This window comes from Notothenia rossii (genome assembly GCF_949606895.1).
Source record: "Notothenia rossii genome assembly, chromosome: 4".
Lineage (NCBI taxonomy): Eukaryota > Metazoa > Chordata > Actinopteri > Perciformes > Nototheniidae > Notothenia > Notothenia rossii.
Genome location: NC_136902.1, coordinates 69,018,216 through 69,030,228, shown reverse-complemented (window position 1 = coordinate 69,030,228; position 12,013 = coordinate 69,018,216). Strand labels below are relative to the sequence as shown.

The 12,013-nt window shown below is 40.3% G+C and overlaps 1 protein-coding gene across 4 annotated transcripts in view; it reads right to left on the bottom strand.

The window, feature by feature from the left end:
• Positions 1-12,013, bottom strand: part of arhgap42b (Rho GTPase activating protein 42b) — a 69,732-nt gene that overhangs the window by 19,035 nt on the left and 38,684 nt on the right. For all 4 annotated transcript variants that reach the window (XM_079675599.1, XM_079675600.1, XM_079675602.1 and 1 more), the window contains exon 4: positions 7,921-7,992. In XM_079675599.1, the coding sequence (XP_079531725.1) occupies positions 7,921-7,992 (72 nt within the window). The remainder of the gene's footprint in view (positions 1-7,920; positions 7,993-12,013) is intronic.

Genomic DNA, 12,013 nt, shown 5'->3' with positions numbered 1-12,013 from the left:
AGATTCTTGTCAATAGATTATTGCAGTTCATATAAGGGGCATATGACTGTTAAATGACGAGTAGACTATGTCGGCATGGTCAATAAGAACCATTTATTATCAAGAGAGCCATACACGCTATAATTCTAACAGTGCCCCAGCCAGGGACACAAGTTCACTGGAAAATAAACAGTGCTCATCATCAGTAGGATAATGCATTTGGCAGTGTCACACGCAGGACTGGCTGGATGCCGTTAGCATTTTCCTTCCTTGTTATGCTCCACCTACGAAGACAAGGCAAGCTATGTAGTCACGAGTCCCAGGATTCAGACAGGGTGTCCCAGAAGGCTGCGATGAAGGAACAGGAAATGGGCTTTTCATGCCAGATGCCCATCTATAAAAGCATATGGACTAAGAGATTGAACATTCTTTCCCCCTGACCGAAAAAAAGATCCACTTTGCAGGCTTTAATCAAACTCTGCCCATGCAAACAGAACCTGACTGTGCGAGGGCATTCGAGTGTCTCATCTGCAAGTCTGACCTCTAAACCAAGCTTTGCCCATTTAATGCCCGTCCCGCAATGCAAACACTCATGCAGGGGCGAGTGGAGAGACATAATACAAGAGGGGGTGGGGGAAAGTGTGAGGAAACGGCCAATGTAACCAGATCCTCCTTGTTTGTTTTCATTCCCATGGCCCTGAAATTTAGCAAGTCTAATCTAGCTACTGATATGACCTAGAACAGTGTTCTGCCTCAGCACCCCCCCCCCACAGCAGTTAAACACAGCGGAGGAATTCACCAGGAGACACTGTAACCCTCCTACATAACTTTTACAGATACAGCACAAAAATCAATAGATAATTTCATGTAGTAGCATCTGATTTCCATTTCTCTGGTCATGTCTGCCCCATGGTTGATCTTGTCAGTAGCGCGGAGAACATAAAAAAATCAATTCTGTACATCGTGTGCCCACTATTCAGAAACGAAAAAAGGTAAAGTAAAAAAGATTTGTGATTAAATATGATATCATGTTGACAGGAATTACATTTCACTGCGGGGTCGGGTGTTTTTGATTTTCAGATAACAAAAAGGGGGCTGACTGTCTGCCATTGTGACTACTGTTGACTTTATTTTGTGCGCACGCATGCAACTAAAGACCAGGGAAAAATACCACTGTGCACACGCACACACACACGCACACACACACGCACACACACACGCACATGCACACGAACACGCACACACACACACACACACACACACACGCACAAACACACACATTGGGGATCACATTAAATTATGAGCTTCAGGTTTAGCTGAGCCCCGCAGTCAAAGCAGGAATCTCCCTGCACGGCTGACCAGTATGCCAAAAAACTCCTTGCAAAGAAAAACACCTCCACAGTTTGTCTGGACTAACTCTTTCACACGTCCAAAGCAAAGAGCTGGGGAGTGACTCAGAGCTGCAGAGAATCTGTGAGGCAGAGCCAGCCTGATTAAGTCACCCAAAGTGTCCTGCTTTGTTTTGATCCAGGCAGAACGTGTACAAACTGGCACTACTGTAATGATAGCCCAGCAGAACACCAGGTGTTTGTTGGTTTGTGCATGTGGTGAAAGCATCTCCCCCCCTCTGCCCCCCAGATCTGTTTGTGTAATCAGGGTGAAATACAAACAATTGAAAAAGCAAAGACTCTCCGAGAGAAGGAGGGAGCATTACAGGCGAAGGCTTTGAAGTCCTACACGGGTAGCAGAGGACATAGATGCGGAGAGATATAAACACTGAAGAACACATGACAGGGGCGTTTCTGACAAACTAATGCCAGCGCCCCCCCCCCCCGGTGTAATCAGCTGGCTGGCAATGGATGAAGCCCAAGTACTTCCCAAAACTCTGCAGTGCACAAAACACACATGGACCTACCACTTGGGAGATTTCCTCATCTGATTGCTTTGTTCGCACTCATGAATAAATCAGATGCAGGATGAGAAATTCTGATGCGGCTTTCCTCTGTAGTCTTTCATGGGCGAATCTCATGTTGACGTTAAGAGCACTTTGATGCCAGCTGTAGTATGTGTGCGTTTGCTAATTGCTAATGGAGCGTTGCAGGGAGGAAAATGATGGGAAAAGCGGCAGGCAGCCTTTCAACTGGTCAACAGGTGTTCTCAGCGTGCTAAAGAAGAACGGGTGCTGGGAGCAGACGGGGGCCATATTTGGAGGTTGGCCGTACATCCGCAGTTTCGACACTGGTCCTAACGAGCCTCGGGCCATTATTTCTCAGCATCTCATTGCAATGGTAACAGATGTAAGCAGTGAGGTAGGTTGAATGTGTGAGGAAGGAACCCTGGTTATCACACACTACACTTCCTCATTTCCTTCCAACACGATGGCATAAAATAAACATCAATGGCTAGAGAGGTGTCACGTGCAGCGCCAGAAGTTCATTTAAAATGAATTCTCTGGGCAGGGACATAACAGGGAGAGCTCCACAACCTATCTCTATAAGCTCATTAGAGAAAACTAATTGGAGCAGGGGCCCAGAATGGCGATTAAATAGCAATAGCTGCTTTTTTTTTTTTTTTTAATGCTCCACCACACATGAGACGGTCTCGCTTCCACGGGGGCGGCTGAGCGAACGCAAGGATTTCAGCTGGAGTTTCTTTGCTGCAAAGCCAGAAAATGTCTCCCTGCTAACCTGAAACCCCACTTCCTGAGGAGACATCACAGGCAGCAAGAAGTTGGCCAATTAACACGAAATAATTACAAACAGATGCTTCTAAAGAGTTGAAAACAAATACCCAGACCCAGAAAAATATTGTTTCTAGTGTGTATGTGGCAAATTGCAAAGCTTTCATCGAAAACACATTTATACCATTTAGTGCCCATTCTCTCGGTGAAACATGATGACATTATTCTAAATTAATACAAATATAAGTAAAAAAAGCTCCATACAGTATAGCCTAGTATGTGAAGAGTGAACAAAGACATTGCCTTTGAATCTGATAGGGTAAGAAGCTGGTATCTACATTCTCACAAACCTTCAAAAGCGTTTTTATTGTAATGGTTTCAAACAGTCCTCTGGCAGGCTTTAGGAATATAGCTCCGTTCAATCCTATAGGGATCCCTTAGGCTTCTCCATCTTAAAGGGAAACTATGCACATTATCATATTTTGTACATGTCACTCCTATGGTAAAAGGCAGTCAATAATATTAGTGAACATGAACAACACTAGAGCGATCACATTTGAGATGTCATTAAGTTATATCTGGAGCTGATCCATAGACCATGAACAGGGAAATATGCTGAAGAGGACACACATCAGCCAGGGGAGTGCTCCAAGTATATAGCAATAGTTTGTGAAAACACAACAACAGAAGATAATCTGGGTATAAAAAAGAAAAGGAAAGTCGTGTGGGTCCACAACATTATTCATCGTCTATGGAGGAGAATGTACACATCCCAAGACTTACTTGTCTGGCTTTGAGAAAGAGTAGCTCATGTTCACAAATACCGATTGAACGTGCCTATAGGCCTTGGAAACTTACAGAGGATCTATTGTGCTTTTGGGGTTTTATCTTTCCTGTAGTGCTGTATACAGGTTTTTGCATGTAAATAATCTGCAAAGACTCAAATCCCAAAGTTCCCTCCAGAGGGAGTTTACAGTATCTCCCTAGCATCCCCCCCTGCCTGAAACGCCTCCATTGGACTCCATTGAACTCCATTGGATCACAATAGAGCCGGCCAGCTAACCAATCAGAGCAGACTGGGCTCTGGTTTCAGACAGTATGAGAAAAATAAATCACTTTTTGAACATTAAAGCATGTCACAGTAGAGGCACAAAATACAATTATGAAACGTGAACATTTGCATAATAGTGCCCCTTTAATATAAGTGGTGCTCCCCTTTAAGATCTACTTGTTATTTCTACCGCACGGGCTACATCATGTGTGGGAAAATAGCTTTTGAATCATCAGGAAGTTTGGAACTCCTTGTTAAGATGATACACAAATGGTTATTTGTTTTGGACACTGGTCGGGGATGACTAAGGAGCTCTCTCACACTACCCTCATTATGTGCGAGGCAACAGGAAGTTTAATAACAACATTGAGGCCATCTTCAAATAACTCTATGTTTATAACAAGGTTATTGAAGAGTTTGTTTTATTTTATTATGCGTTTAATATCAATGTCCATTCTAATAGTTGCTGTGTCTTTGTGAACCTCTCATCTTTACCAATAATGTTACTCTTTTCTCAACAATTCAGCTTTTTCTAACCCAAAGCCAGAGAAGATTGTCTGGAAATGTTCACCATAAAAAGGGAATGATGTGAAACAGTCCTGTGTTCAGTGTCACTTTTGGCGCCAGAAAACAGTGAATACACTGCAAGGAAATACAATAAGACTACAAACCATTATGTCAGCTCATCCATCAAAATGAAGTCATTGTTAAATTGCAGTGTATATCGGATACTGTGCTTTAGATAAAAGAAAATTGTATTAAAACTTTCCGCGAAATACATGAATACCCTTTTAAAACTGCCAACATATACTCCTGACTTATACTTTTAGGGCCTTTAGTTAATTCTGTATGTTGTCGCTGTTTGAATATAAGCCAATTTAATGCATATTGCTTTTGCAAAAATCGGAAATATTTACAGTGGATGGCTGCCGCCTTCAAACAGGTAAGAGACTGACCTCTCGAGGTCTACTTTTGACTGGCTCGTGAAATGCTAGTGATCAGGAGAAAAAAATCCTTACTTTCTGAAAGATTGTTTTTAATGGTGTTTCTGCTTTATTGGGTAGGGCACAGTGGAATATGATGGGACAGACAATATAATAATGAAAGGAAATGTATTTCATTTCCATCATCCTATTCATGCATTTTGTTGTTTTGCAGCATAAAGTAAGAGTCATCCCCACGGCTGTCACCTTAACTTCCTCTTCTCTCACTGTTATTGGGCGAAGTGTTTTTGAAGCCTATTGTTTTTCTTGTCTTATTAAAGTGTGTATTTCTTTGCTACATCAACCATTTTCTCCCAATCTGACAAAGTTTATTATGCTAAATGTTCTGCAAATCAACAGGACATCAATTACATATTCAATCATCAGGTGTTTAAAGTACTGCTGGGATAACTGTGCAGAACTGTGGTCACATCTTACTATACATAAACCGTGTCAATTAAAGTCACTATGTGTAAGTTTCTCTTTTTGGCACCATCTGTTGGTACCCTTGGCAATTAACTTCCCGAAGGATGTTGTAAAGGGATAACACTTTTCCATCAGCACTGTACACTTCCACGGGAAATGAAGCCTTTGCTCAGTCCTAATTTCCAATGATTTCTTTAGCACAACATCCCCAGGTAAGCAAACTAAAACAATGTATACTGTATACGGTTTATTTCTATGATTGAAGTTTTAGTGCAGCCCACAGCTGGCGAGCATATTTCCCAAGCACTTAAATTGATCCTTATTCTCAGCAGCGTCTTGGTTAGCATCTGGGATTTCATAGCATGAATGCAAATGTCATTTCTGCCTCTGGAGACTCAAACTAGTAGAGAATCATCTGACGTCCGTGCACCCCTTGTAGGATGAGGACAGCTCAAATTATCTTGACTCTCATCTGGGTCTGTTTGCACTAGTTCCTCACACTCAGCAAGTGAAGGACCCCTAGGGTGCTCCCAACATTAAGGACCCTTGAATGGAATAACATTTTGTCAGGAATGCCAAAAGTTAGACCCCCCTGGTAATTCCTTGTCCCTAAGGACTTTTTAAATTGTCAGGCCTCCAGGAACCTGACAACCACAAAACAAACACATATAATGGGGACCAAGCTTTAGGCAGTTTTACTCCAAAAGTTTACGTGAAAAATATACAAGCATAGCAATCAGAGGAGCAGGACTATGTGACAGTTCAGCCACAAGGATGAGATCCAAGATACGGGAAATCCATTCAGAGCTGACTGTGTTGATGCAGTGACAGCAAAGAGTAAAGTACAATGAAACCAACACAGATTTCAGTCCTTATTTCACTTCAGTTCTTGGCCTGTGAAGTAAACTTTCAGATCACAAAAATGTATCTGGAACTGAGAAAAAGGGTCTTAGAAAAATGACAGTTCTACATCCCGGTTTTACAGCAAGCGCACAAGGTGCAGTGAAAATGCATGATTGTTTGAATTCTTGTGGCTTTCTTGATGTGTATTTGTTTATGCTGTGCAAAGTTGTAGGGTTTTATTCCTAAACATTTGTTCCAGCATTTGTGTGAAGCAGACTGTGCCAAATACGTCCCGTAGTGCTGCATTCAATCTGCTGGTGTGTTATGGCCATGAAAGTGTTGCGCTTGTGCGTAAGGAGCTGATACACTGGTACGCAACCTCCATGGGATTACTCGCATTATTCCCAAATAAGGCAAGAGCTCCCAGTTTATCCATCTGACGTTCCGAAGCGCAGTAACTGGAAGGGTCAGACGGCCTGCAGATCCCTCCAGATTCTCGGAACAGTGGAAAGTTGGTCAGCCACTCGTGATGTCTGCCTTTTATCTCACTCTAGTTGGGCTAATGTTTAGCGGGGGATGGGCCGTAGGAGGAGAGAGCCATTAGGAGGAAGTGGTCGGAGGAAATAAGAGGTGGTGGGAGTGACGGGGGCTGTGGCTTTTAAGAAACCATTTTATAAACATAGAGAGTCTGTGCAATAACACTGAGAACTGTGATGGGCTGGAGTGAGAGAAAGAGATGGCAGCAATATGTGCTTTTTCATTACGGTAGGTACATGCGGTGGCTGAGACATGTAGCGACAATGGTTATTTAGTCTGGGCGGTAAAAAAGGAGAGTGATGGATGTTCACACCTCAGCACTGAGAAGAGAAATAGTTCCTTTGCATTGCGGCTTGCACTACTAGAAAGCAGTAAAATGGTTACTTTTGCAGACCAGTGACTGTCAACTCATGTCAAATAAATCAAGGTGGGTGAGACTTTGAGTTAGGAATTCCCCTTATGAGGTTTAGGGCTGAAGATGTGCAAATGATTCACAGAGGCCAGTGCAGAGCTAGCAGTGGACTGAGGGACACAGCGGGGGCTCTCTGTAAGGGCCTGACTTCTACTGGAGTATCCATGTGTGATCTCATCAAGAGAGAGACCACAAACAAGTGGCTACACTTTCATTTTATGCCTTTGCGTTGGCCAGGAATGAAAGCATGGCTTGTGGCAACAAGCCCACACTGGTTTTTGCAGGCAACTTCATCAGCATATCCACAGTGGAACCAGGGTGCCTCCAGGCGACATCTGCAGAAGCCCAGTGTTATCAATCCTCTATGACCAATAGGATAGAAGGAATGCATTGCATGGAACAGGTCTACAGTAATCAGATTACAACAATGGTAAATGCCATATATTAGATACTGCAGGGTTACAGTAATCAGATTATAAATGCATTATAACATTTTGATAATCCAGAAGTAGCTTTGAAGGTTGAACAGCACTCAGGCTGTGATACTGAAGTCTTAGCACTCGTTCATGTTGCGTAACACTATTTGTAAGTAAATAAGTACAATGATGTGTTAAATACAGTGGTTCAATTAATGTGGTTTCAAAATGTGATGTCTTCAATATTATTTTTAAATAACACCCACAGCACAGTTTGAGAATATCTGCCAGCAGATAATTGTTTAGTTAAAAGTGCCATCTTCAACTTAACATTAGGCAAGAAAAAAAAAAGAAATAACTGAAGATCTTTTCACCTTCGTCCTAATATAATTGAATATCATATAGCCACCTGATGTCTTTGTTTAGACCCCCTATCAGTCTAATTAAGACACTTTTTCTAGGTGTCACGTCTTCCTTTTTAATTAATGATTTGCATACTGTAGGGGAGATGAAGGGGGTGAAGACGAGAGGCAAGTGTGTTAAAACATCTTCCTCTGTTCAGTTGCTAATTGCGCGTGTAGGTGGGCTCTTACCTTCGCAGCACCGATTTGCTCCTTCCGGAATTTTTCCAAGGGTGTAATCAACACATCATCTGCATTCTGAATCTGAGATGAAAAACATAGAAAAACAGAGAGATAGACAGACGTCAGTCAGACAAAACGATGTGATCTGACTTTATGTAACCTTCTGAATAATTCAAAACGACTATTAGACGGGAAGAATATCACAAAACGATTTTAATGTAGCAGTCATTCAGTTTTATTATAATGTTCTTTATAAATGTGCCGGAAAGAGGAAATTATCGCACAGAGAATGATCAAGTCAAATGCAGTTGCATGGAGTCCAAACACAAGTGGAGGATGGAGCAATCACATTCATTAATATCTCTTAAGCCTGTGAGAATGAACAATGTGTTACTGTGAGGTACCCAAAATTAGCACAGCAGAGATAAGAGATAGAGCACTCAACAATGGTTCACTAGGTAGAAGAAAATTGAGCCTTTTTATGAGAGCTGTGAAGCACCAGCATTGTCAAACCTCGCTGAAATATGACACCGCACGGCAGAGGAGGGAGCTTTACAACTTCAGCCTGCAATGAATGTAAATGTTTGAGGTGTGTCTCTGTATATTGGTGACCTCTCCTGCGCCATGACTGGAGTAAAAAGGTCTCTCGCGGAGCCTCTCCCTTCTCATTCGAGACAGGAAGAGATTAGGTGAGATATATTGCACCAATTACAGTCTACGGACGACCCTTGCGAGCGAGCGTTTCGGAAAGGTGCCATTAAGGTGCTGCTGAATTTCCCCAAGATGGGCTTTCATCTACCGAGATCAGATGACATCAGAATGGTGGGGCTGCTCTACAGGAGGCACCGTCACAAATGACATGGCTATAAGGTTGATTTAAGGTGTTATTCTGTGCGGTGAGTGTGTTCGATAAACTAAGGGCTGGGGTCTATAATGCATCTATGATACCAGTTCTAATTTAGAGGTGTCATCGGCCCAGATGGTCTATCAGCTTCCGAATACAGTGCACTGAACACGTACAGTTTCAGGATGGAGTTTTTGTTTTGAGCCATTAATCACGGTGCATTCTCATTGGCCCAAAATAACCCTGTCAGCTCGAGCACCCAACCGGAACGAGTGACTTGAAAAAGGAGGCTTCAATCTCTCTGAGCCTGAATTGTTTCCATTTATATGTTGTGTTGTGAGTGTGTACATCTGTAGCTTTGTTGTAATATTGCACTGTAATTACACAGTGTTATTTGTGAACCGTCAACTATACACGCCTCAAACTCATATCCATGTTAATTATAATAATAATACATTTTATTTACCCTTGCGAGCATAGATATAGGTACTTGAAATGAGGTACTCAAAGACACTTTACATGTACAGGTAACATACATGACAAATCATTAAAAAAACACTTTAAACATAAACAAAATAAATCATATAATATGTTCACATCCAGTGTTAGGGGTAACTGTAATTACATTACTGAGAAAGAATGTTGTGCTTAGTAACTGTAATAACTTATCACTAAATTATCTTGTTACTTGCAATACTTAAAGGTTTTCAACTATCTGCGTATTGGGAGGACAGAAAAACTAATCAAACGTCCTTTTTCACTCGTGCTACACTTGAGTTCATGAATAAGGAGACGGAGCAAAAATGTCAGAGTCGAGATAAACAGGTTTGTCACAGCGTACATTGTGGAGGTAATGTTGCCCAATTCGATGGTGGAATCTCCATCTTTCTGAAACATATCGAGCAAGATACAGGTAACGAGCGGCCTGCCGCCATCAGATAGCACCACGCGATGGAAACTGAGGTAAAGAAAACATGGCTGATGTTCAAATAAAGAGCAGGAAAGACAGGTCTGTTTATAGTGTTGCCCTTATTAGATTAAGAATTTAGTAAGAGTAGTCCAAAAGTAATGTAACTAGTGTAACTAATTACTTTCAGCAGTGGGTAATTTAGTCAAGTAAGGCATTACTTTTTTTGAGTAACGACCCCAACATTGTTCACGTCGTTGTTACACCACAGTATATTATGGTTATTTGTGCTCTAATGCTGTTGCTTATACTTAATCTATACTACAGTGAGCTCTTAACTGACATTTTTAGTGTAAAGAAAAGTATGGCATTCATTTAGCAAAAGGTAGGGTACATGCAAGGGATAATATTGTCTTTTATAGCCATGTTGATGTTACTTTAAAGTATAAATATGTTCAGTTATATGGGATTCGTTTTGTATCATAAAGATAAAGCAACACTTTCTCAGAATAAAGCAAAACTATGAGTTTAAAAGAAAAAAAACTGAGTCAAGCAAAATAAAATAAATTTCCAAAAATAAAACTATAAGTTGCAAACAAATCATTTGTGTAATCATGTAAACTATAAGTATTTTTTCTTTGTTTTAACATAGGTTTTTGTTTGCAGTTCTTGTTTCTTCTTTCTCAATGATCAGATTTTTGCTCTACACAAACCTCCCAGGTAGGCGGGACTTTCAGGGGTGCGTCCCCATTAGCTACTCAGTGTTTGAGGGGGGTCATGAAGAAAGACCTGCACCAGCTTCATCCACGCTGGGCGTTGTTGTTATCACTGGCTCAGTGTCATTTAATTTGATCAAATGTCTTTACATATAGGCTACATGTAATAGATGTTATTATTATCCACCTTTTTGTTCTATGTCCTTTTATTTAAAACATTCTTTGAGACTTCATCTTCTGGTTCACATTTCAATAAATGTAATTTGTATAATCAATCTTTTGTCTTTATTCTACATGAAAATGTTAGAGATTCCATTCAAATCTGTTGATTATTCATATCTTCCTCAGGAGAATTTGTCGAATTTGTAATGCTAAATGTATATCATTTTGTCACAGGATATAGAATGAGACAACACAGTTTGTATCCATTGTGTATGAATGCTTCAGCTCTTCAGACCAACATAGTAAGATGTGAGCATGTTCCTAATTGTGTTGGTATGCAGCCTAGGTCTGCTCTGTTTAATAAAGCAAATCTGCCACTTTTATATTGTAGAATTTGTTAAATTAAAGCAGTTTTTAATTGTTTGTCCTAAACATAGCAATATATGGTTTTGAAATGTAAAATGTCTTTGAAAAAATAATAGTATACAGTTTATATTGTGTATCACCTTTAGCTTGAAAATACATAGGTGTGTTTTTTTTAATCTTTTAAATAAATAGACAGACAGACACTTTATCAATCCCAAATTGGGAAATTATTTAACAGCAACAGCAGCAGTGTGTTCAGGTATTAAAATATTTAAAGTTGGAATAAAGTATAAACTGCACAACAGTATGATGCACAGCAATCCATAAGATAAGTCCGATATTTTCATGAAAACTCCCCAGGAGACACCAACACTAACGTGGCCGAGTGGACTCCGGAGTTGCTGCATGAGTTGCATTGTATGATCTGTGGTGTAGTGGGCTGTCACTCAAAAACTGAGTAGCCAATGGGGACGCACCCCTGAAAGTCCCGCCCACATGGGAGGTTTGTGTCAAAATCGAAAACAAAAAATGAGGGAGCGCACAAGAGAAGAGCTGCAGCGAGAGCAAAAGTCTGATCATTGAGAAAGAAGAAACAAGAACTGCAAACAAAAACCTATGTTAAAACAAAGAAAAAATACTTATAGTTTACATGATTACACAAATGATTTGTTTGCAGCTTATAGTTTTATTTTTGAAATTTATTTTATTTTGCTTGACTCAGTTTTTTTTCTTTTAAACTCATAGTTTTGCTTTATTCTGAGAAAGTCTTGCTTTATCTTTATGATACAAAACTAATCCCATACAGTTAGAAATTGCTCACAAAATAATAGAAAGTCAAAGGAAATTGTGCTGAAATGATCAATTGATAAGCTTAATTTGGATAATTGTCGAGTAGAAATAAAATATAATTGTAATATATAGCATTTATGTTTCATATGGCTGTGAATGTTTAAACTGTTGACTGTTGGTCATACTATTTACTTGTGGTACATCTGACCATTATACTGAAGTATTAGACTAATAGAAAATATAACAATTACAACAATCATGAAACGTTCAAGTTACATCCCTATGGTAGAAATAAGAACTAACATATGCAGACTGTTA